The sequence below is a fragment of the Phyllostomus discolor genome, chromosome 13, assembly GCF_004126475.2.
Source record: "Phyllostomus discolor isolate MPI-MPIP mPhyDis1 chromosome 13, mPhyDis1.pri.v3, whole genome shotgun sequence".
Taxonomy (NCBI): Eukaryota; Metazoa; Chordata; class Mammalia; order Chiroptera; family Phyllostomidae; genus Phyllostomus; species Phyllostomus discolor.
In genome coordinates, this window is record NC_040915.2 from 25,389,333 (window position 1) to 25,416,293 (window position 26,961).

General features: G+C 45.9%; 1 protein-coding gene across 2 annotated transcripts in view; it reads left to right on the forward strand.

Moving 5' to 3' along the window:
- The window catches only part of SGCD (sarcoglycan delta), a 770,090-nt gene that overhangs the window by 678,186 nt on the left and 64,943 nt on the right, over positions 1-26,961 (forward strand). For both annotated transcript variants that reach the window (XM_036014319.1, XM_028528196.2), the window contains one exon: positions 3,100-3,172. In XM_036014319.1, coding sequence (XP_035870212.1) covers positions 3,100-3,172 — 73 coding nt within the window. The remainder of the gene's footprint in view (positions 1-3,099; positions 3,173-26,961) is intronic.

Here is a 26,961-nt window from a genome sequence, read left to right on the forward strand (position 1 = left end):
GGGAGCACAGCAGGCGTGGTCACAGGAAGCTGAGGACCCAAGGCCAGGTGTTCGGGGGAGATCACACTCTTTCCACAGACATGGAGTGAGCAGCTGTAATGTGCTGGGCTGCTTTCCTGTGTCTTTTTCTCCCTTTGGCCTTGCTTCCGAGGGGCGGCAGAGCTGAGGGCCCCCAGCTGCAGTCGAGTCACCCCTCCGGGAGCGTGGTACCGCCCCTGTAAGAAGGAAGGTGGCAGATGAGGGTTCATCACTGGATCTGACGAATGAAGAAACAGGCTGGACAAACGAAGTATGGGTTGGAGAAAGAAAACGCCCCAGGCTCTTGAGATTCATTTCACATAAGAACATGTCATCCCTCATTTTTGGATAATTGGTCAGAATAAATGTAATATGCATTCCACGGCATGCATATCCTTGGCATAGTCAAGAGTTGCAAAATAAGTATTCTTCAGCCACAAAGGCCTTGTGAAAGGACGATCGGGGTGGGGGTGAGACAGGTGGAACGTTAAGCCTGGCAGCATTCTAGTAACAGTCCAAACAACACAGGCGGCCCTGGACCGGACCGAGTGCCACCCGGGTGAGTCAGACCATCGTGGCCGCTTTGAAAAGTGCTAATGCTCTTTATAGGGACATTTTCGTAGAATTCTGGGTAGAGCGAGGGGAGATTTGAGGTGGGACTAAAGAGGACAGACAATAGAAACAAACAGAAATAACTGTCCTTGCCTTAGTGAGATAGGTGACTGCTCCTTTCAGTTATAGTTTTTAAATAGGGTTCAAATGACGAACAACAAAGTGTCTCCAAGGGTGTCCGAGGGAAGCCCGCCATGAGCTGCGGTGGTGACAGGTGGACCGCAGTCACAGAGTGGAGTTGGGACTGAGGGGGGCTGAGGGCGTGCTCTGGGGCGCCACACAGCCTAGAGCCACCTCCCAGTGTGTCACTCACTGTCCTGTGACTTCTGCAGGCCCCCCTCTCATCCACGGGGCAGCCGCCACAGTGCCTTTGGCCCCAGGTGGTGCAAAGGATCACAAAAATGTAGGCAATGGGGATTATATACTGTGCACACCCACATTCCATGCATATGTAACAAAACTACCCTGTCGTCTGTAGCCCAGCCGTTCTTACTCAATAATTGTATTAGTCGGGGTTCTCTGGAGAAACAGAACCAATGAGATCTGTGCAGAGGAAGAATCAGTGTGAGGAGTTGGCTCACACAGTCACCGAGCTTGAGAGGCCCCGCGGTCTGCTGCCTGTAGTTGCAGAGCTGGAAGGGCCGGCGGCGCAGTGAAGGCTGGGTCCAAATGCCCGGGAACTGGGGCCGCTGCTGATGTCGAGTCCAGCCCAGGCCTGGCCCTGAGACCCAGGAGCGGTGAGAGCAGAAGACAGACAGATGTCCCAGCTCAAGCAGTCGGGCAGGAAGGGCCAAACTCTCCCTTCCTCCACCGTTTTTGTTCCATTCAATCCGCCAACAGGTAGGATGCTGCCGCTCCGGTTGGAGGGGCGAACAGCTTGGCGGGGTGCGGCAGTTCGGATGCTAACCCCATCCGGAAGCCAGAAGCAGCGGTCAGCCAAACATCCGGGCAGCCTCTGATCCCGTCGAGTAGACGCATAAGATGATCCATCACTGTTATAAAGAACACAATAAAGTTTAAACCACGAGAGCAAAATAAACGATGTATGCATAATAAAACAACGAACGTCCTAAAAATCTTACATAAAAAAGGTTGTATTTTAATGGGGCTGTGGGCACTTTCAGGTAGGTTTGAAATGCTGTGGTTTGGGGCCCTGACAAGTGGAACTGCTGGCAGGTAGAGAAAGGTCTCCGACGTCCTCACACTGAATGTCTCCGTGCCTCCTGCCCCTGTCAATACGATGGGGCACCGAAGGGAATAAAATGAGCCACTGTGTATGAAATATGTATTATGCTGTCTAGCATGTAGCAGTCCCAGAAAATGTTCGCTTAGAATAACAGTTATTGTTCACCAGGATATCCTTTCAACGATTATATATAATGTTAAGTCAAGGTATCATTTTTTATTTTACTTGCAACAATCTTTTACTCACATCAGAAAGATTAGATATTTCTACAGATGCTACAAAAGTCAAGAAACCAATTCATCTTCCTAGACTCATCAGTATGTCAGGATAAATCTAGATTTAGAATAACAGTGGTTAATGGAGGAGATTTTTAGACATTATAACAATGCAAGAGGATTCTAGAAATTCACCCATGAATGTGAGATATTATTCTGTCCCCTCTCACAGCGTCAAAGAACTGTACCAAATGTATAAAAATAAACACCTTTCCATCAAAGTACAGGATATTGCCTGGCTAAGTTTAATTGAAAAGCTAATATCCAGTGCAATTGTCTGTGATAAACTGAGGCTTCAATGCATTGAAAACACTTCGGGAGCAGAGAAATCAAATAATCACAATCTTTACGGTGAGAAAGGTTTAGCTGGAGTTGACAAGTTGTGAAGATAAAAGCGTATAGCAAAGTCAGCCGCTAAATGTCTGGACTGGGTTGAATCAATGTTAATACTCAAAGTGTAAAAGCACTGAACTTCAAATGATCTCACACACTGTTGTGTTTGACTCTTCAAGGAAATAGTGTCAAACTTTATTTACGTCTGCGTGGTTGTCCCTAGGCGCATAGCTTGCAGCCCTTACAGGGTTTTCTGCCATCGACCGTTTCCACCTCTGCCCAGGTGCCGAGACGTTCCTGCATGGGAGCCGCCCCCGGTGCAGTGCAAGGGCTCAGCTGCCGGGTCTTCAGACACTTCCAGTTGGGAGACTGTTACAAGTTTATGAGAAACCAGAGTCATTTCTAGGCATCTTTTTTTTTTTTAAGCCAACATGGAATTTGCCTCCTGGCCTCACTCTGTTCTCAGCAGGAGCACTTTCAAAAGAAGTTGGTTGTTTTTTCAAGTCTGTTTGCATGAGCTGATTCAATGCTTTCCTATTATGGAGCCCTAAAGCCAGTGACAAAATATGTGTGGACCGGTTTGCATGAAGGATTCAGTGCATTTAGCTGACTATGTCTCCAGGTGACACAGCCAACGGTCTCCAACCTCTGTTTGCTGTTTTCTTCTGTTTACAGGAGCAGAGGGCACTGTGTTCCCTAAGTCCATAGAGACCCCTAACGTCAGGGCAGACCCCTTCAAGGAGCTAAGGTAAGCCTTTGATTTAGCATTGACCAGTGGCTGTTCGTTCTTTCTGTGCAACGGACCGACGACCCATTCTGAATCCGTGTAATGAGCCGTGCATGAATATGTAAACGGGGAGAGACTAGAAAGGATGTGAAGATAAGTTTCAGCCAAGAGAAAATCTTCTCTGAGGACTGAACATTGAGGGTTTGGAGCAAGAGGTTGTCTGCCTTGGAATTGTGAGATCTAGGCGTTGTGGTGTTGCAGTGTTTGTTTCTTGCTGTACTTTGTGGTACCAAAAGCCTATCCAGTTGGAGAACTAGTCAGCAATTGGAGCCGACCAGCCCAAAGAAAACTGATGCCTAAGAGAAGCTGAATTCTGAATGCAATCCAGATTTATTTTTTCCTGTGTAACAAGCTCCCCCGTTACCTGGGTTGATACGGTGTTCAGACTACCTTGGGAGGTATTCCACGTGCTGGTGGTAATCTTCAGATCCCCATACGTGTGTGCCCTTAGCAGAAAAGGGCTCTGAGATGCTGTGCACTCCCCACCAGCAGCTGTAGAAAATAAAAAAGAACAGTAGACATACAGACAGACAGACAAAGACTGAGATAAGGCCTAAAAACCATTCCTGCCACCCAAGGAGCATCCCCAGCCCCAAGAAGAAACATTAAAAAAAATGGTATGATGCTACCAATACAACTTTTAATGTTGCCTGTACACGTGCAGCCATGAAGAATTCAGTGAATGCTGGCTTTCCTCATCTCTTGTAGTTCTTTTAGCTCACACCAGTTGCAGATCATCACAACTAGCATGGAATAAGTATTGTGTAAAGGTTTTAACCATGAGCAAATGTACCTGTATTACACAAGTCACACCTGCTCTTACACAGCGTCGTCCTACGAGCTCTGTTATCTTAAAGCAACAGTGGCCACGTGGGAGCTTGTGTTTCCTTAAACAAAAACACATTCTCACCTCGCTACAAAACCCCGAGCATTCTTGCAAAGCCTGTCCATCTTGATGAATATAGAGAAATAAATCAGGCCAAAGGAAGAAGCTAGTTGGTGGGGAGTGAGAGCCTTTTCTTAGCAAAATCCCTCCTACAGTGGGCATTGTCTTTAAGATTATACACCACCCCGCAAGGTTTCACATTGTACGGGAATAACTGCATTGGTCAGTGCTTCCAGATGTGCAGGAGGCACCTGTGTACCTGTCAACGGGGTGTCATGTTTCATATCTGGCCTAAAAATAGAATCTTCCCAGCAAATCCCCACAAGGAGACCCCCATTTCAGGGCTTGGATTCACTCTCGGGGAGTGCGGTGACCCCTAGTGCCTCTGATGCCAGAGCTCTTCCCAGACAAGTCACGGTGGCTTGCGTCCCTTTTCACAGTCCTCCTTAGGAGCAGCATTATTATTTTACTTTATTTTTACAGAACTAGTCAGTAATTAGTGCTGATCAGGCCAAAGGTGAGGGCTGACTAAAAGCAGCTGAACTCTACATATAAGACAGAATCTTTTTTGTGGGGGAGGGCGTTGGGTAACAAGCTCTCCATTCACTGGAAGACTTGAGAAATGTAAGTGTAATGGATGTAGGCTAACTTGGCTTTACACAGAAAACTTAACTCTCTGTAGTGAAAAACAAACCCAGCCCACATCAAACCCAAAGAAACTCTTCAAGGAACAGCCCACTTTAGCGACCCAGACGCGGAGGGACACAGAGCAGAGTCCTGCCCACACAGTGCCGCGGACACTCCGCCGGCCCCCTGCGTGCAGCCTGTGCGCAGCCCAGCCACAGGGAGATCTTCCAAGGCAGTGCAACAGAGGAAGGACTGCAGGCAGTTGCTACATTTTCACTGCTTGCTCTACAATGACATAGAAATAAAATGTTCCGATAGGAAGCATACAGAGCTTTTAATATGTCGTTTTAAAACCGGCCTTTTGTTTGCACCTGTCCAAATCGTAGTGGCCCTCGATAAGCTGAACGGAGTCAGGAGCCCAGACTGTGATCATCAGCCCCTTCGTCCTTCTGGAATTTCTTCTTAAAGGCACGTTGAGGGAGAATCTCTGACCAATTGAAAGGATAATGAAATGAGGTTGATTGATTGGTCTAGATCAGTGCGTCCGTGAATGTTTCACATTTGGCATTTCATGATGCCACACCGTACTCTCTACTATTGACTGGAATTGACCTTGGCTATTGAGTAAATAGGTAATGAACTTGGTGACTGACTCTTATGGCCTCTGGCTTTACGGTTGGATCGGTTTTACTAACCCAGGTCATTCATGTCTGGTGTGTCTTCTGGTCTTGGGAAGGTAGAGTCTCCTGAGGGAGGTTCCTGAAGTTGTACCGGCAGGTGGCGCTAGGGGAACTGCCCAGGCGCAGCGGAGGCAGGCGCCCCTCAGTGGCAGCCGGGTGGAGGTGCGGGGCACTGAGCTGCACGTCAGGGACCTCCTGCAAACCCGCCGTGTGGCCTTGAGCTCGCCCCGAGAGCCTGACATCTGTAAACAGCCAGGTCACTTCCAGCTCCAAACAGCTAATTCCTTTGTATTAGTTTTTTTTTAATTTTTAAATAAATTTAGATTTAGAGAAGAGATATTCTTTCAATACCTCTTCATGAAGAGGTATATTTTTGGAACAAAATTCATAAAGATATTCCCATGCACCTTTCAATTGGCATTCTCTGTTAATATCTTACACATCTATCATAGGTTGATAAAACTAAGAAGTTAATGTTGAAGTCCTAAAAGACCTTATTTTATATATGATTTGTCTAAAAGGATGCAATCCCCTGAATGTCTTATAGATTAATAAATATACAAAAAGGAGATGAACAGAAAAGTCTTTTATTAAGATGTGAATTAATGGATCTTTAAAGCTCCCAATGCAGTTAAGTTGGAATGTTTTCAATGTTTTAATAAGATTTTCTTGATTTCACTTATTAAGGAGAAACAAATTGAATTAGCAGACCACAGCTTGTGTATACATAGACTGTCTTCTAAAATAAACAAGCAAAACTTAAATATTTAATATGTCCCTCACTTACCCCAGTCAGTCAAACGTGAGAAAAGAGCATCCATTTCAGAGACCTCTGTTGGGATAAATTTTGTTTTCTCAAACCTCTATCTTGGCTGCTGGAGTGCTTTTTGTTGTTGTTGTTCTCTTGTTGTTGTTGTTTGCTTGTTTGTTAATGAGAAGCAAATTTTAAACCTCTGGCATTTCTTCCTAAAAGATCTCAGCTCTTGGGCAGTAGACTCGAGTTTTGGTTTACTGCTGTTGTTTTTGGAGTTACTGTACCTATCCTGTCTGCCGTGTTTGCTTAAGATGTTTGTAAATAATGCAGGGTTGAGCTGGAGATCACGAAGGACCTTGCTCCTCTCCAGAGAAACAGAGTGTGAGTGAGGTCTGTGCCAGCACCCGTCCAGGGCAGCGTGCGTTGGCCGTTTGCCCAAGGTTTTCTGAACTAAGGACGTGCCGCGCTGGAGGCACTGCACCTAAGCGTGTACCAGCTAATATGCCTGTACCTTGCGGGGGATAACTCATTTTTAATAGAAACTGGATTTTAATAAATTCATGATTTTAAAATGTGAACATTTTAAATGTTCTCTTGTTCACTATTTTCCTTCCTGGAGTCTATAAGAAGACATACGCAACGCTCCCTGACCTCAGGCTGTGCAAGATCTGAGACAGGAAATGGGCCGTTCAGGGCAGCATGTGTGTTTTCTGTAAGGACAGAGGCTGCTGCTGAATGCCCGCCTTGTTCTGAAGATTCTTTCAAGCATGAAGTTTCCTTGTAGGATTCCGATCCTACAGGAACAGGAAATAGATTGTGAAATCCTGTTTCCCAGTCACATGCTGGGGCAGACGTAAAGAAAGAGAAGATTACATAGACCGCTGTCCCTCCAGAGCCACCTCTGTTCCTCTCACTGTAACTGATAGCTTGGAAGAAACCGCAACAGGGCAAGAAGCCAGAAGGTTGTTATAAAAGAATGCGTCATCAGCCAATGTGATGATGTGCTCTTCTTATGCTATGTACAGTGACACAAGGGTGGTGGCCAGATTTTACATTCAGTGTCAGAGCAGCTACTGTTTACCAAGCGCTTTTTGATGCATGCAGGGAGTCAGGGCATGGGCTAAATAAATACTTGGGATGTAGAGATGTAAGTGAGTATTCAGCTACTTTGTAGTTCAGGAGAGTAAGACCGAAGTGCACCTCACAGCACAAGGGAATCGGATCGGGACTGGGGTAGATGCGGGAACCGAGTCCGGAGAACACAGAGAATGGCAGAATCTGCCTCAGAGATTTAAGTAAGGCCGCCCGAGGGAAGTGGCATTTCAGTTGCAAGAAGAAAGAAAAGATAAAACCCAAGGAGCAGGCTTCGGAATTCACCAGGCCTGGTTCTGCGGAGCCATGTCATGTAGGGGCGAACAGCCTGAAATAATTCCGTAGCTGCCAAGAATGTTACTGTGTTATGTACAAACTCATTTCCTTGTGACAACTGTATTCTTGACTAGAGTGTGTGGAGGCAATTTCAAGTATGGTCACAAAAGACTCGAAAGAGTGTGACAAGTTTCACAACGTAATAAGTAACATAATTAAGGGCCGAAAGGTTCACAGAGGTCAACCCCATTCTACAGCCCCACATAAATAAGGCATTTCTTTGTTAATGTTTACTTTTCCTCCATTCTATTACCAAGGTTTTAATGATAAGACTGAAGAATTCTAAGCTATATCTGTTACTCTCAGTAGGCACTTGAATATTCTGTAGGATGTTTTCCAATGGACAGAAACTAAATCTGAGTTCCTTAGGGAATGTATGAGATTTAATCTATGTGTATCATAGGGAAATAAAGATTAGACAAGGTTCCCACAAGCTGACAAAAATGAATTTCCTTCTTTAATTTTATTTTAAAATGTCTGTAACCAAGTAAATATTTATGGACTCCCTGTGATTTGCTAGTTTATGTGACCAGAACAATCTGTCAAACCTTCAGGGTACAATAAATTAGAGGTTTGGTGATATCACTCCTCCTGCCTGGCCTCCCCGGGACTCGCAATCCCGAAACTACTGGATCACCTGTCTGATCAAAAAAAAAAAAAAATCACACACACACACAAATTCACACACCACACACACACATGTAAAGAGAGAGAGAGAGAAACACACTCAGAGAAATGGGGGAGAGAAGCTGTGTGTTGAGCTTGTTACATGGCATGTGGGACAATACGATTGTGGAAGAAATTTTTGAATTTTCTCCCTTTTAAACATTTTGCAGACATGTTCTGTTCTATCATTTTATCTCCTCTTTCCTCCCTTCCACCCTCCCTTTAAAGCAGTTAGACTAAGTGTTTTAGTTTTCTGTTGCATGTATAAGATTCAGAATTATTCGATTGCATGGCGTGAATATTGGAGCAATTCAAAGGAAAAATGAAACATACAGTGAGCTAAAGAATAGCATCGTTACTTCAGGAAACCACCAAGCAGAAGAGTGGCTGTGAAGGGTCCTGCGCTGGGTTTGCATTTGGCCCCAGTGCCGATCTGCTCTGTGAACTTGGGCGCGTCTCTAGGCTGTCCTGGCCCTCGTGTCCAGAACATGGAACAAGCTCAGCAAAGAGTGATTCCACAGGTGTCAGCTTTTGGAAGGAGGGGCCAGCAGCTCTTTGTGGGGATGCAAAGGCTCAGACAGGGGTTTCCAGAATTTTTTTTTCAACCCATAAAAAATTCCCATGAAATGATGGAAACGAACAATCGTTTTTCAATTAAAGACAAAAAAATTAAACCACTGGGTGCTTTCATCTACTATTAATAGCATTGTGCATAAAAGAAAATATATTTCAACTGACAGAGTAGAGGAGACATAACCTTAGAATAAACACAGCCCATAAATTAAATACTCTTAACTACATTAACACGTCCTCCTGCCTCCATTATGCCTGAGATGCTAGCGACCGCAGTGCTCCGTCCCACGCTCTGCGGTGCCCGCGGGAAAAGGAGAACACAGACCTGAAAGCCGCAGGCCAGGGCCTGGCGAGGCCCACTGGGTGTGAGGGTTGTCCTGTTGGGAAGCCCGTTTTCCAAGACCAGTCGTGTACATGCCCCTCTTCTTCCTCTCTCCCTTCCTCCTGTATTCCAAAATGCTGTCCTTCTCCCCTTTTTCCTGTCAGTATCCGCGCTGTAGTTAGAATTTATCTCCATATTTTCTTTTTTTTTCCCTTATCTCCAAACTTTCCCTAGGGTGCCCTTTTCCATGGTTCTTATTCTTAGTAGTAGATACATGGTATTTCCACCTTTCCCTGTGTTTTATTTATCAACTTTTTTTATTTTTGGAAATGTGGTAGAGATTATATTTTTAAATATTAAACTTGCGTGTTTTGTATGCATATTCTCTCAATGTCATAGTTCTGCCATTAGAGGCCTGGGAAGGAGAGACAGCAGACAGCAGATGGGGATGGTAGGGGGCGAGGATGCAGGGCAAGTCCCATTCAGGCAGGAAGAGGACGCTGAAAACCCAACCATGTGGTCTCTGGTGAACTGTGGGAAGAAGAATATGGGAAATACAGGGAAAGCAGGTTGTGAAATACATGTCCTAATGACCCTTTTTCTCAGAGTTACGGGGGAAAGAAATGAATTAGATAGGTTTTAAGGAAAGTCGAAAGCAAAGAGTCACCATGCCTCTTCATCTGGGATTCTAGGAAGCCAGCCCACAGGGTGGGCTCACAACTCCCCCTGGGTTGTCGTGTGGCTGGGGAGAGAGAAGGACCTGGGTCAGCACTCTTGAATCTCCTTCAAGTCCTGGAGGATGGAGAGGGGGGTTAGAAGCATCTTGTGGTGTTGTATTGAGCAACTAGTGGGCAGACGGGCAGGCTCCTGGGCAGGTTCCCTGCAGCGGGATGAGGGCCCCACCACAGACGGTGCCGCTAGGGATGGAGTGGGGGACATGCCTAGAGCCCCATGTCCACCAGCACCTCTGAGACCTGACTCGGTGGTGCCGAGTGAGCGCCAAGAGAACCGACCAGAACTCACTCCCCCAGGACTTGAGCGTGGGTTGCTAGCCGGGTGCCCACTTGAACAGCATCTATGGAATCTGAACTTTCTTTGTTCTTGTCACCGTGAAGTCACAGACATCCCCTTCTTCCGTGACCAGAATGATACCCTACAGAGGGAGAGGAAAAGGGAGACTCGTTATCCTAGAGGAAGCTGAGACTTTTCAGTCACAGAGAAGATAGCAGACTAGAAGAAATTCAGTTTTCCCCAGCAATCCATAAGGATAGGTTTGAGAGAAAAACTAAACCAGGTAATAACCATAAGAAAGCCATTTGCTTTCATGGATGAGCACAGATTAAAAGTTGGCCAGCCTGAAGAACTGGGTAGAATGCCAGTCACAAAGTATCTGGGTGACTTTGCCAAGCTTTGAAGGCTACGAGTCTTTCTCTCTGTGTCTTGTAAGGACCACTGAGTACGACCAGAAGGGAAAGGCACGTGCAGAATCCACCATCAGGCACCTGCCGTTGGCGATGTCCATTTCTCGTCACGCCCTGGGCCCGCACTGGCTGCAGTACGGTCTGGATCAGATGCCCTAAAACGGCTCCCCAGACGTGGTTCGGGATTTCTAACCCTTTAAGACAGCGAGGTCCCGGGGGAAATGCCATCATAACCAAAACACTCCACAAGCCTCCCTCAAAAACACATACTAGATTTCAAAATTTGGTAGGAAACACTGTCAATTATTTTCTTAACTTTTATATTGATCATAGGTTGTGATCATATTTTTAGCTATATTGGGATAAATAAAATGTTATTAAAATTTAAAAAATCATGCCTACACTCTCTGTGGAAGCTCCAGTTATGAGCATGAGCAGGAGGCACCTGACCACCCCCTTAATGGCCAAGCATTTCCATCTGCATTTGAGGGGCCATGGGACAAGTATTGTTATCTAAGACAAGTGGCTTTTAGTTAAAAATTAAAATTATATCTTTTCAATTATAAGTTTTTTACAGAAGGGTCTAAAATGTGAAAGAAGACATTCAGGAGACAAAGCCATAGAGGGGAGTGGTGGTAATAACGCTGCTCTTTTGTTCACGTTGTCACAGCAGACATGACATCAGAGATAAGTGCTAACCTCCCAGCCACTCAGAGCACAAGGGCAAGTGTGTCTGTTTGTTAAAAGTCCTGAGTCGGGGCTACCTTCTGCCTCAAAACAGAGCACTGTAGCTTTATTATCATCTGTAGCTTTATTAAAATGTCAGCAGCTGCCATTTATTATGTGAAATGGGTGTTGTATTATTCTTGAAAAAACACACAATTGCTTTTAAATCTCCTCCCCACGCCCCCCTCAGTGGGATGGCCCTGCTGGGAGTCTAGCTACAAAATCTTCCTTAATTACAGCTTTCACGATCCTGACTCCAAGCCAGACTTGTTTAATTCCAATTATAACCTTTTCAAAACAAAGAGTAATGGGAGTTTACAGAGGAACAAGCTGATGACAGTTTTTACCTGAAATAAGCTGAGAACTAGAAGTGATCCTTTTTTAAAAATCAGCCACTCGATATCTCTTTTTCCTTAATCCAGAATTCTCCAGGGTGTGTTGGGATATAATGTAAACAAGAACAACACTGCCAGACTTCAGAGGGAACTAAGTGGCCTTCCCTGACTCTCTGGCCACGTTGGGCGAACCGTCACTCCCTGTTTGCTGCTCTTCAGTGGCTCCCACTGGCCTGGAGATAGAGTTTCCAAACAAAAGCACTTGCCCGAAACCTCCAAGTGGCCATCTGGCGCTGCCTGGGGGCCCCGCCTCCCATCACCCATCACCCTTCCTGCTCCTCCCGACCCTTCCTTGTTCTTGTTTCTCTCTGTGCTCTCCTCTCTGTTCTCCATCCCTTCTATTAAACTTTTAATCCCCACGCTCCTATTTCAGTTTCCAAATGTTCTGTATTCCGTGGTGCTTCCCTTCGCCGGCACCCTGTATTAAGTTCCCAGATGTACCATCCTCTCTTTACTTTTTGATCCTCTCAAGCTTCTTCTGTTCTCTACTTTTTTTTTTCCTTTAAATTCAGATCTCAGACTTTTTGGCTGGGACTTTTTCACCTGGTTGGTGGTTCAAGGAGGTCTAATTCACTTTCAAGAGCTGAGCGCTAAGGATCTGTTGGAAAGTTTTGTTCACATGAGTGGGGCTTGTTGGGGAGTAGGCTTCCAGGTAGGATTATCAGGCTGGGGTTTTTAGGTGGGTGACCCCAAACATCTGAATCTGTAGGTCTTTTCTCTTGGACTGGTCAGTTTCCCCAGAAAGGAGTCCTGATCCCTTGTTTGGGAAGAATTTTTGTGGCTAGTACATTCAGGTGGGGCCTACGAGTTCCCACTCTCAATATGTAGGTTTTCATTCACCTCCCTGTTTTTAGTACAGTACTGCTGACCTCAGCTGTCCTATCACAGAGGCTAAAGTTTGAGCCTTCCATAGCGTGTCTTAGTCCATCTGAGCTGCGGTAATGGAATACCGTAGACTGGGTGGCTTATAAACAATAGGAACTTCTTTTTCCCAGCTCTGGAGGCTGGGAACTCCAAGGCACTGGCAGAGTCAGTGTCTGGTGAGAGCATACTTCCTGTTCATAGACAGCTTTCTCATTGTGTCCTGATGTGACAGAAGGAGCAAGGGAGTTCCCTGGGGTCTCTTTGATAAGGGCACTAATTCCATTCATGAGGGCCCCACCCTTGTGACCTAATCACCTCTTAAAGGCCTGCTTCCTAATACCACCACGTTGGTGATTAGGATCTCAATATATGAACTGGGTGGCACAACATTTAGTTTGTATCAGTGAGGGTGGCGATCACCTGGGATATACACTGAAGAAACCATCTAGGGCTCCAACAATGTCCCATGGGAACCTCAACCAGTCTTCTTAATTTCAGCCCCACCAGGCTCTCCCAGACACATAGGTGCCTGGTGGCCCCACTCCTGTGCCAGGCCAGGATTCTGCAGCTTGAAGTAACTTTTGGCTTGATGTCCACCAAACCCATAGGCTCTTAGCATTCGGTTTTATGTCATCTGCTAATGAAGTTACTTTTTGTTGTTGTTGTTTTTTTTAATTTCCAAAGCTCTGTCAACATCTTTCTTCTACTCTTGCTGCTTCTCTTTTTCTTTATTCTTGTGGGTTTGTGTCCTTTCTTGGTCATTTGCTGTCGTTGCGTTAGAGCCTCAGGAGGAAGCAGACATGAGTGTGTGTGTGGGGTTCGCTATTGACAGAAGTTCTCTCTCCTCAATCTGTAGGCTTCAGCCCTCCTATCTTCTCTTTGTTTCCTCTAGAATGCCTTAGAGTCTTCACTTAGACCCTTCCCTTGAAACATTCTCCTCTGCTCTCTTTCTGGATAACCCTATTTATTGTCACCTCTCAGCTTGAACTTTACTTCCTCAGAAAATGCTTTTGGCATGTCCCTAGGCTCATTATGGTCTGCCTGCTGCAAACACACACAGCCCCATGCATGTCATTTTTTGGTTCACTGGCTCGATGTCTTCCACATTTACCATTGCCCACAGAGGGGTTTGGGTTAGGTGGATCGTTACAAATTCCGTTTCCCCCAAACGTGAGGGGAAGAAGATCGGTAACTACCTTCTGCACATTTGTTTGTAAGGGAGCGCTATCAAAGTCTCCTGGGTCCCTAATTTTGTCTAAGCACTTATATATCTCATGTCTTTTATTTTTTATCCATACTAAGTCATTTGCAAAAAGAGAATCATTCATTATTCTTTCTTTTGCAAGCAATCTCAGAGCTTCAGGTATCTGTCTCCTTCGTCCGTGGATGTGCACTGGCACTCTTTAGCAGAACTGTGCCTGATGAATTCACAGATGAATGCCAGGTCCCCTTTCCCCTCTTACACATTTCATCACCGTATCCTATTCATAAATGAAGATGAGTTGTCAATTTTGGGGGATTTTTTTTTCAAAAATACCCCTGACTCATTAATGATAATTTTCCTTGCTTGGCATCTGGGCTCAGGCCACTCAGCCTGGAATAACAAAGACCAGCAGAATCTGAATCCTTTAACAACCAAGTACCATGTCCCTAACCTTGAATAGAACATAGATGCTAATAAATTCAAGGTCTTAAAAATATGAGTTATAGCCATTTCACACTTAGTGGCAGCTTCATGTTGAAGAAATAGCTTAAAACTTAATTACAATGCTTGTCCCTTCATTAAGTACAGATGACATTCCTTCGATAGATTTTTGCAATGACTTTTGAGGAGAGGAGCTGAGAAACTCATTAGTTTTTCCTGATGGGGAATATCGACTGTGTACTGATTAAAGAAAAATGTTGACACCCTTTTTAACATGATGCATCCATCTATTAGTTTATGGTTCTCCCTCTGGTCCTCATGGAAAGCACTTTGGGAAATGAAGAAAACGCCTTTTAGTCTTTGAGTGCAGTTGCGTTGTAGAACATGTGCATGCTGGGTGGGATGAAAATGGAGAGCAGGAGGCGCTGAACTTGTGGTTGCCTGCCCCTGCCAATGGCTGCGCTGCACTTTGAGGACCATTCGTGAGACGCACCACCGTCATGGATTGGACACGCCCCCTCTGTGCACCTGAAGAGCTATTACAATGGGACACTTTGGTAGCTCCTTCTAAAGCTGGAAGTCAGCTCTTAGGGAATGACATAGAGAGGATTTTGCTTCCTGCCACAGAACAATCCCATAGCCTGAGCCATGCCGTGACTAAGTTAAGTGAATGTGTAAATGTACAATCCCCCTCTCTCCATGCAAGTTGTGATATTCTTGCAAAAGGAGAATTTTTCTCTTTATTCTTACCTAGAATGGCAAAGGAGCGAGGGTAGAGAACCGAAAGTGAGATAGTATGACAGAAGAGAACTGTTTCTAATTGCCAGAAGGGGTGAATTATCTCCACGGACAGTCATGAGCTTCCTGTCACTGAGCCTCATCGTAAAGGGAGCTGTCATTTCAAAACTATCGTGGAAGTGTGCCGAGCATCAGAAAGAGGAGAGATTTTAACGAAATGACTTTCAGATTTGCTCTAATATGAGGATTCTGAGCTCAGACTTCAAAGGACTACTCACAGATACAGTCTTACCCGGGACCCCTCATTAAGTTTAAATTCCTTGAAAAGTCTCTATTCACTGAGTAGTTGAAAAACAGATCTGTGACCAGCATTGAATGATTCTTTTTCATTTTTCTTTGTACTGTGGGTGTTAGGGGAATGATTTAAATTCTTATAGTGCTTTATAGGTTTCAAAGCACTTTTACCAACATTCCCTCTAACTCCCTCAGGCGGGACGACTGGGGTTGACTTCGTTGCTGTGTATAGATTGGGAGACTGAGGGTTGCTATGGGACCCTCTCTGTGTGGCTGAAGGAAAAGCCCCTGTCCTTGCGGAAAGCTCAGTAAGGTCCTGAGATTTTGGTACGTGGGGCAGAATCTCTGACCTTGGCTGCAGCCAGAGTGAAGGGCAGAAGCAGAGCCCTTGGTCTGACTGCCAGACCCGGGATCCACGTCTCACCGCCTGCTCGGGTGTGACTCAGGCAAGGTTTTGAGAAACTCTTTCTGTCTCCCTGTCTCACTGGGGAATGGGGGGGGTAAGAATAGTACCAGTCTCAGAAGGGCTTGTGAGAACTAAAGGACATGACATATAGGAACTATTATACCTCAAACGTAACCTAGAACTTGGGGCTTCCACGTTCATTCAGGGGCTTTGCTGTTGAACAATAGATTATTACTCATACTTGATTATGGCCAAAGACCCCGTCCTGGTGGTTGGGTAGTCCTGCTCTATCATGTTTCTCATAGGCAGTGGTCAGCAACAGGTTAACGGCCTGCTTTGCACAAGTCAGTATAATCAAGACAAAACAAGTGTGAACCAATGAATTAGTCCGATATTAAAAGTGAGCTTTAATCCAGCTTTCAAGATGTCCTTACAGCAAAGGCCTTTGCCGTCTACAGGAAGGCATGAGAGAGCCATAGCTCTCCCTGTTCTAAGGAGAGAAAAGCAGAGAGACTCAGGCACTACACGGAAAAGATGAAGCAGTAACCATTGTGATTATGAATGAGAAGATTAGTGTTTTAAGCACTCCTGCCGTAAAGAGCTTTTGACCTTTTTCTGAATTGCAGTATCGTGAGGGATTAAGGTAGAAGTTTTGTTTAAAAAAAAGGAAAAGTATAATATGTAACTATTAAATGCTTAAAGACCCACTGATTTTAACATTATAGTGACCAAAACGGTCTCCCTCCCGGCTCTTCCCGCCATCCCCAGGAGGGAGGTGGGGGCCCCGTGAGCCCCCCAGGAGACTCCCAGGCTCAGGAGGAAGCCCCAGAAACCCGAAGTCTTGTCCGGGTACCTTGCACCCCAGTTGCTGGCTGCTGTGGAGAGTCCATGGATCTCCCTCAGCCCTTGCAGGAAAATGGAGTCCTGCTTTAAACTCAGATGAGGCTATATTTTAAAAATACTTCACGTTGGCATTTTTTGTCTCATCCTAGAGATGCTTCCCCCTGCTTTTTTTCACGTGTGTCTTAAGTTTCTCATCCTCCATTAGAGGCACCCTTATGAGTTTTGGTGTGTCCTTCCCCCTGAAGGCCACAGTGGGTACCTGTTTTTCACGTGGCGTGGAGCGATTTTTATCTGATAACCGTGGGTTGCTGCCATTGAACTCTTGCTTCCTTCCTGAAGCCTATTGCCAGGCCAAAGTAACCTGCATGACGTAGTGGCTACTGTGCCTTTTCTAGGAGAATTAATCACCCTTGATAAAAACAGCTAGTTAGATACCCCCAGGGCCCTGAAGAACCAAAACCCAGCAGGATACTTCAAAGGGCTGGTGTCCCGGGACATGGCACCACGAAGGAGGTCTAGTGCATGGGTGGCACACAGCTCAAAATGCTGTTTCCATGGGTTCTCGGGGAAGCAGGGGAAGCAGGGTTGATGGCTTCAGCCTGGGACCTCGAGACAAGCTAAGCAGTGCTGACCCCCTGGTTTACGAACACCCCCACGCTCCAGCTAAACAACATGGTCTGATCCGAGGACACTGCCCATAAGGTAGGACAATGCAAAGCAGCCTTGGAGCACTGCTCACAAGTTGAGCCCATCCGGAAGTCTTTGGGATGACATTTGCCACCAGCATCTGGACGTTTCGGCCAACTAGGGTTCTAGGTGGACCTTCCAGGCTAGACAGAGAAATATAACCCAAATGAATGCATTCCTTCCACAGATATTTGCATGCCTGCTACGCGTCTGACGTATGTGCTGGGGACACAATGACACACAGGTCAGAGGTCACCCTTACCCTCATGGAATTCCTTTTCCAGCAGGGAGACCCGGGCTCCTCAGGCAGAGTGCCCAGGGTTCTGGAGCACACACCTGTACCTGGCACCAGCCTCCCTGCTGCTCCGTGTGCATCATCTCACTCACTCCCCACATCAGGGGCAGCCCCCGCAGGAGAAAGCCCAGAATCATTCCCATTTTACAGATGAGGAGCCAGAGACTCAGGGAGATTCAAGGACTTGCCCAGAGATGGGGAAGGAGCTGGAGGGAAAACTCACTGTGCCTGAGTTCAGTTTACAGTCTTCCAGCTAAACCATCCCACCACGAGCAAGGAAGCTGCTGTCTATCTGGAGGAGGAAAGGAATTTCCATGTTCATATCACGTTTCTTATCTTTCTGTTGCATTGATCTAGAAAGGCTTTCAGGGTTTCTGCTCTGGAAAAGTAACTCGGGGACATAGCAAGAACAGCCCAAAGTTCAGATCTCCGGCCATAGCCTCACTGGACATCTGCCACAAGGGAAGTGTGTCGCCACAAACATGGCCACACCTTGGGAAAAATGCAGGGAAACACAGATCAACAAAATTTACTTTTCCATCACAGCCTACTAATCCTTGGACCATATCTCAGAAAAGGGATTTGTTAGAGCTCCCCAAACAGTGTGAAACACCAGTCTTCACGGCCTTTTGTATGAAGTAATTACTACTCATTCGTTCACTTGTTTATTGTTTATCTCCCTTACGGGCTTGTAAACTCTAAGCCGGTGACTCTTAACCTGAGGAGTTTATAAATAGACTGACTCCCCCTCCTCATCCCAGAACAATTAAAACAGACTCTCCAGAGGTGCGACCTAGACATTGGTATTGTTTAAACTCTTTAGAGCATGCGTGGTGATTCCAGGGGGCAGCCAAGGTGGAAAACGGGGTTCTTAGAATAACTTTGATAAGATAATTGTTCACCATTGACTTTACAATAGCTCAGCTTCTATGAACGACAGTGCCCCACCCAAACGCAGAGTCATCGGAGGTTTCAGATTAGGTACGTGCAAGAGTGAACAGCACACTGCAAGGTGCTCATGTCCTCTAGAAGTGGAATTGACTTGGCCTTCCTTAATGCCGCACCAAACCTCAGCCTCGGCACACACCCGCCACTACAGTGCGGGCAGCCACTCCCTCAGAGGGAGTGGTTCATTGTTATTTCTTCAGTGAATCGGGTTTGTCCGGAGGACGCAAAGGAAACAAAGGGGAAACTACAGTTTGTGCGGAGTGATATGGTTGCTTGTAAACCAAGTGGTAAGAGGGAAGTGTAGGCAGGCTATCGGGAAGCCTGTCTCTGCCCTCCCGGTGCTGAAGACGCACAGAGCGAGTGCTGTGTGCCCTGCTCACATTGCGGGGGGAGGGTGGGTTGCGAGAAAGACACTGGGGTATCCTCCACAGCTGAGCAACCCACACCTTCCTTGTTATAGCATCGATGACACCCCTGGAGAACTCTGGGGCATGCCAGTGCTACAGTGGGCACACCAATTTTTATTCTGGCTCCTACTCACGTGCAAGTTCAGGCAGGTGCATACGTTAGGGAGCAGTGGAAAGACAGCAGAGAAAGTAGCATCGTGTGGATTTCTGTTGATGTATCTGGTACTGCTTTGTCAATACGTTACTTGGATGTCAGCTGAGATCACTGTCCCCTGAAATCTTCCTGAGCGTGATTGGTGCAAAGCTATTTTTGACAGATGGAGCAAAATGTAATAATATCCTTAGATCCTCCTCCTAGTTTCATGATCACCTCTAATTTTGGGCATCTGTTCTGTGGACATATTCATTGTGAGCCTGAGCACCACCGCCAGACTGTGTACCACTTTCGTGCACATCTCGTATGTGGAATCTGGTGAACAAAATAAACTGACAAAAAATAGAAAGAGAGACATGGATACATGAAACAGTCTGGCAGCTGTCAGAGGGGAGGAGGGCTGGGGGCTGGGTGGAAGAAGGTGAGGGGATTAAGCAAAAACCAGTGTGTGTGTGTGTGTGTGTGTGTGTGTGTGTGTGTGTATGCCACAGATGACAGTGTGGGAATAGCCAGAGGGAAAGAGGTTCGGGTAGATGGAGGTAGGCCAAGGGGGGACAAATGGGCAGGGAGAGAGACTTTGCTTGGGGCGATGGACACACCATGCAGGGTGCAGATGTTTTACTGAGTTGCACACTTGAAACCTGTGTGGTCTTGTGAACCGGTGTCACTCCAATAAATTCAGTGAAAAAGAAAAAGACTTCCCTTCCTCAGGTCGTTTAACTTCCATTTATCAGGAAATTGTCATACTCTGATGACATACATTTTTAGAGCAAGATAGTTATTGCTATGAACTGGAGAATTATAAATACACAAACCCATGATGTCTAGGATTTGAATCACTCCTCCACACACACACACACACACACACACACACACACACGTGCACGCACACATCACTCTTGAGCAAGCCACGCACTCTCCAGACAGAGCACCGCGCTCTCCCGCCTGTGTAAGGGCACAGCAGTTACAGTTTGGGTCTCATACAAGGGGACAACTCATACAAGGCTCTGGTGTGCACAAAAGATTTTACTACGGTTGTAAGAAGGAAAAGCAGGCTCTAATTCAGTAACAAATATTTCTGTTCCAATAAGTCTCCAGGCCACGTTACCCAGCCCTCTGCCTTCTCTTGTGGCAGTCTTTCCATCTTTCCTCCTCCTTCACTTTCTACTCCTGACCCTCGGCTATCTGGATTCTTTCTAAGGCATTTTAGTTTGTTATCTTCTCAGTAACTGAGCTTCCTGCAGACCCATGCATGCCCGCAGGGTTTTCTCTTTCCCTCGAGCTACATATCAAAGCATTTTCCTAAACAAAGAGACCGCCTTTCCAAAGATAAATTCTGGGGCAAGAATTAAAGAGTTTTTCTTTAAATCTTGCTATAAATATTTAAACTGGCTTTAGGAACGGTTCAGTTTGGCAGCTGGTTTCTATCTAGTGAACTTTCTGTAGGCTTCACAGAGGAAGCAGCCATTAGGGGAGGGGCGTTCATCAGCCGTGAAGATGCTGATGGTCCCTGGGTGTGACCTGGTCCAGTGCTGTCATGTTGTAACAGGGGACTCCGGGCCCAGAAAGAAAGAGTGGCCTGCCTCAAGTCACACAGCTCGGTGGGGTGGTCAGCACTTTGACTCCCGATCCCCAGGCCTGCGATCTTTTTGACACTAGATGGCCCCTTACAACATTTAATTAGTAATTTCTATTCCATTCACACGCCAGCCTGGTATCACGACTGTGAGGAGCTTGACAGGAGATGCAGACAGTCCAGTCCTAATTCTGCCACTAGGTACCAGGGACTTAACCCCTCTGCCTTTTCGTTCTTTAGATTGCAAAATGGGGAGGCTAACCCTGCTTTAAAAATCAAGGTTGAAATATGCTCTCTGGGTTCCACAAGGCTTCTAGTGGTTTAGTGTCTTGTCCTTATTCACTCAACTAGGAAGCATGTCTTTGGAAAGCTGAGATATGTGAATGCCGAGATAAGTAAATCCTACTCCCCACCTCAATGAATACCTCACCTAGTAAACACAGGACAGGCCTGGGTAGCAGGTACTGAGGCAACGCAGATGAAAAGGCAAGTGCTGGGTGTTGAAGATGAGCAGTTCACTAAGACAAAGAGCAAAGAAAGGCCGTCCAGCAGGGGGCGCTGGCGGCACTGGCAGAGCACGAACATGCAAGCGTGATGGGCCAGATGTGCAATGACAAAGTCCTGCCGTCTGTCATTGCAAAAATGTAACCATCAGCTTCCTCAAAATGAAATAAAATCTGTGATGCTAGTGCCCACAGAGCATTCAGGACAGAGAACGAGGGAAGAGCATGCCGGAGGGGTACACTAGGAACGGAGGCGGAAAGCCTTGACTGCCGTGCCGATAAACCGGGATTTGCACCTGTGTGACGGGGAGGGCAAACACAAAATACAAGAAGCACCGCCACATTGATGACCACGGCGGTTTTTTAAAACTGGTTTTCCAGCTACCCGTGTTCTCGGTATATTCTCAATTTGGCGTTGCTGATGAAAAATACTCTGGTTCTAAGCTGTCCACTTGGAAATGGATTGCCTCAAAGAAAGGAGCAAATGCTGTGGTGAAGGTGAAAATATAATCCCAGCAGGCTTCTATTTAATTGACGGCTTGCGTAATGAAGGAGTTCACTGTAGCTAAAATAACATGTTCCCTGCCACCGGATTTAATGAAAACCTGCTTAAAGTACATATAAAAAGAGTGAAAAGCTAAGTGCATTTTCTATCTGGTACATTTCCCAGGACTTTAGTTATGGGGAATTAAATATGACACATGTTGCTGACTCATTCACGGATATATAATTTTAAAAAGAGAAAAGATAATGTAGAATACCCACTTGACTTTAAAAAAAGATGGAGGACACGGTGCCACGGCCATATTGACATAAACACAAGAGTAGTGGGTCTGTAGAGTCCCTCTCGTAGGATGTGATGGGCACCTGGAAATTTCTAAAATAAATAAAATACATATTAGAAGGCCTCAGAAGTGTGCATGTCGACTAGATTCTAAGGGATTCCTTAGAAAACATTCCTGCTTAAAGACTAAAAAATGAACAAACAGAATCATTGGCTTTTGCTTTGTTCCTCTTCTCCCAAATCAGACTGCATATGTACAAAAATCTTTTCGGCTTCTGCCAAAAAGGCAGCATCTTCAGGCTATCCCACAGCTAATTTAAAATTTCATACAATGACCAAAATAAAGACAAAGAATGCAGAATGGACAACAAATATTAAAGCGCTGGGCAGAGAAGCACTGGACACGTGGAAAAAAATTCACGTGTCCAACTGCGAAGAGATCCTGTGGTCAGCAGGGACTGGGTTCTCTGTGGCTCTAAGGTATTAAGGGTCAGGACTGGGGTAAGCTTAGTTTTATACTTAAAAGCCCTTAGTAATGACCTTGGGTGCAGTATCAGCACTGAAGATCTCAATATACACACCCAGTGCACACACACACACACACACACACACGGCAGGTGAATGGGGTATTTAGCAAAGCTGATGCCAGCCCTTCCCTTCCCCATAGGTCTTCCTTCCAGCACACATTTCCTTGGGAAGTTTAACTTAGAATCCCCAAGAAGGCAAAAGTTACTAAAACAACACATTTTGATGCAGGGAGTATGTGCTAAAGCCTGCATTAAAATGTGGAAGGGAAAATCATGTTTCTCTGGCAGCCGCAAGTGGGGACAGCTGAGTGACAGCCAGGGACACACCTTAAAGGAACCGATGTTCAGCTCTAACAAGGGAACTGCACTAGATGGTGGAGACAGCCAAATGTGGGATCGTTCACTCTGGAAGGTTACATCGAGTTGATCAGCTAGGTGAGCTTGTGAAACACAGACCTTTCCGTCAAAAGATTCCATAGGTTCCCTCCCTTTTGCCTAATTAAACTCCATGCTGAGCTGAAGCATCACTTCCGCGGGCTCCACCCGGTGCCCTAAGCTCTTCCAGCCCCCGCGTTCCTCCTCCATAGCAGTTACTTCCGTTTCCCATTGTGCATTCACTTTTACTCATATTTTATTCTTGTTTGTATCCCCAGTGAGCCAAAAGCATCATAAAGGTAATGCAACATTTTTTTATCCTCAGTGACTAACAGTGCATAACACGTAGTAGTTATTCAATAAATACTTGTTGATGGACAGGTAAACTGTTAATGAATCAGCCATCTGGCAGAGGAGATGGATAACCCTGTACACACAACTATATTTTGCTAGATTGTAGAATTCCATGCCCTTCAGTGTGCCTGGTGTAGGTCTAAATGTCTTCATTCAACCAAAAAAAAGCCAATTCCCTGAGAACTGCATTAATAAGAATGGCACACCAGCATTTTGAAGCACCTGAGCAGCTACACAGAGCCCTGATCTTTGGACTCACAGAGACCTGAGTTAAGAGGCTCTGCCTCCCCTGGTCATGTGATCTCCAACAAACCACCTAACCTCTTGGTGCTCACTTGCCTTATCTGCAAAAGAAAAATCATAATAGATTCATCTCATAAGGTCTCCAACAAGTGTGGTAAACCAAAGTGCCAATGCAAAGAGGCATTTAACATCATAAAATAATTATTCTCATTCAAGGAGAACTGTGAAGAGTTTACGATTGATTATGAGACCAAACAGAAAGATGAGACTGAGCTACAAAACCAACAATGCAAGAAATTGTAACTCACATGTTTACTTTAGTTGATTGTTTCCTGTAAAAAAGTGTGAGAGTCATAACCCAGGGACAAAGTCTGTTTTGTTTACTTCCATGTGGTACTAAGCACAGGGCCTGCAGTGGGTCATGAATACACTTTGGAGAGATGGATGGATGAGTCAACCCCCGGGGAAAGCCTTGTGAATTGCCAAGCTATGGACTAGTTTAGAGTTCTTTATGGGCTGCACTAGAGTTCAGACCATAATAGGTTAGCACACAAAGGAAAGGGTGATGGCATTCTAGGAGGAAAGGCGGTAAGGATGATGAAGTAAGAATGTGATAATGAGAAAGCAAGCCTAACACTGTGGACCTCCCTGTGGTCATGGTCATAGACACTGTTGATGGGGACTAAATAGTCTTTTATGCCCTGACCTCTGTCTTGCTCTCCTGCACTGTGGACTCCAGGTAGGGTGAATTACTCCCAGACTCTCAAATTCTTTCTCTCCCCACTTGATCTTCCAATAGTCCTCTGCCTGGAACACTTCCGTAACCTCCTGACATAACTGCTCCTCATTTTGGGGGAATCCGTTTAGACATCGTCTCCTCCTGTAAAGCGCCTCTAAACCCTTAAACTGGTTTCAGTCTTCAACACAATCATAGCAATTATTCCTCTGTACTGTGTTTCTGTGCTTAGATGTTGCTTTCCCCTAGTCATTTGGGGGACAAGGGACCATGCATGCCCCATTCACACTTAGCAGCCTCTAGCACATCAATCAGTATTTAGTGGGTGGATTATTATCACTCTAAGCTAGAAAGAATCATAGGAATGTTGCTAGAGAAATAGGAAGATTAGGGCTTAAAGCCAAATAATTTCAGTTGTTTGTTTTCTTTGAAGTAACAGGGAGCCGGATGAATAAAAACACCTAGTGAAGCAATAGAACAGGAGCGCAGGGCTGCAGTGGGTGACATCTTCCGAGACAAGCGAAGAACAAAGAACAAAAAGACATACATTTAGGGACTAGAAGGAAGAAAGGGAGCTGACAAAGGAGTTAGGTTACAAAAGCCAAGAGGGAGAAAAAATGTTTCTCAATAGAGTAGACATGGCCAACCCTACAAGTGGAATTTTAAAAAGCCATTCTAGCGAAGGGTGGATGCTGAAGGAAATGAGTGATAGAACGGAGATGACTGCTCTAGCATGTCAGGGTGCAGACGGTTGGCTGAACAGGGACTCAAATGGGCCGCTTGGCCAAGGGCAACGCTTACTAGAGCAAGTCAGACTCACGCCTGTGGAAGGCCATGAAAATGGAGGGATGGAAGATAGTAGGGAAAACATGAGACAGATGGTTATGAGCTGGGAGGTTACTGGTGTTATTCAATTTTGTCCCAGAATCCTCTTTGTTCCTTATGCTTTTCTCCTGCAGGGAACTGGAACTAGCCATATCGTCATATGGAACGCCTTAGCGGCTTCCCAGGCGTTTGAGGGAGTGTGTTGTGGGGTGGTGGGCGACGAGTGGGGAGGGCATCAGTACTCCTCGCAAATAGCTTTTTGCTTTCTAGCTCCTAGGAATTTCGGTATTTCAGTATCCACAGAGTCTCCAGCTTGCTTCTGTGCTGCCTTGGAACCCTTCCTAGGTTTTCTTCATGCACGCCTGCTTTGTCAAGAAGTTTATTGTACAGTTGGGAAGACAACGGGGATATCATCATTTACTGTAGTGTCTTGGCAGAAACCAGTTTCCACAGAAGCTACTTAACAAACATTCACTGAAGCGAAGTCAAGCTGGGCTGATGTTCTTTTATGCCATGAGGCTCGACTTTCACGCTCTATCTTCTAAGTGGATGAAAAATACTTTAGGAAGAATATTACTCTTCCGTGTATTACAAAAAGTAGTGGCTACTGTGTACTGAGCACTGTGCAAAATACCGTACATGTGTTTAATCTTCAACACAATCCTATGAGGTTAGTGTTATTTTTATCCCCATTTCATTGATGAGGAAGCAGAGGCCTGGAGAGGTTAAGGGTTGTGTTAATCCAAGGTTATGCTACAAGTGAATGACTCAGCTGCTGTTTCAACTTAGATTCGTCTAAATCCAAAGACCTCTAGGCTAGACTGCCCTTCATGGGGTCGGTTCTTTTCTCAGAACCTCTGTAAGGCATGTACCCGGAGAGTGTCTGCACTGTGGTGATCTGCAAGGCCCTGTTCTCCCGCCTCTCTCCCCCATTGCCCTCCAGTCCTGATAGGAGCCAAGGCTGCCGTATAATTAGCACAGACACCGCCTCATTTAGCGCTGGAAACCTGATGGATAGTCTCTCTAGGCAGGTTAGTGTCTTATACATCAGGGGCCCCCGCCCGTCTCCATCCTGGAGCAGGATCTCTGCAGAGCACAGAACAGCCGCAACGCTTGGTACGAGGCTCACCTGGCTGCTAACGGGTTTGTAAGTGTCCGAGGAACAAAGCTGTGGCTGATTATTAAATTTGTTTTAGGTCCACCAAGTGATTTGATCTCAGTACTTTGGGGTAACCAGCTTGAGTAACGCCTTTGAGTAAGCAGGCACGTTTTTGCTGGAATCGCTGATTCACACCTCTTTGGGGAATTCTATGATCCAAGCCAAAGGCACTAGAGAATTGGATCTTGAGGACTTCCCAGGCCACTTTTTAAATCGGACCGTGTCTTCTTCTCATTGTGAGCCTCGGTCAGGATTTAACAGCTGTGGCTGTGATTTATTCATGTGTCTGATCCCCTCTGGGGCAGTCTATTTTTCAAAGATATCCCATTCTCCAAATAGCTCACTGCACAAAGACTGTCCATCAGAGGCACCTGGGCTGCCATCAGCAGCTCCAGATCCACTCAGGCCTCAGCAGACAATGCACGTCTCCGGGAACCTGCCTGGCACACGGAAGGAGAATGGATTTAGAGGCATACACCATTGTCACAAAGTGAGAAAGATGGGCAGAAAAGGCAGGGCAGGCCAGAGACCGAGGAACACAGAGACCAAATTCTGAAGAATAAGCTGGGCAGTAAGCGCTTTACGAAACTCTAGCCCCTCGACGTGCCCCTCCCACCCAGCAGGAAGGGCCTGGAGCACTGTGGAGGGGTCTCAGATCTGGGTGGAAGCCCTCTGTTAATCAGCAGAATTCAAAAGGCACGCTATCAAGTGGAACAAACTTTCCCCGCTCCCCATCTTTTCCTTCCATGTTTTCTTTTCCTCTCCAAAGACCGTTTAGCAAGAATCATGAAACAGAACAAAGAGAAAGGGGGAGGTGAGCTGTTTACTGGTGGTGGAAAACTCAGCTCATGCTGACATTATGTCACAGCACTAAACAGCTCTCGGAGACTCTTTTTGTCAACTGTGAAT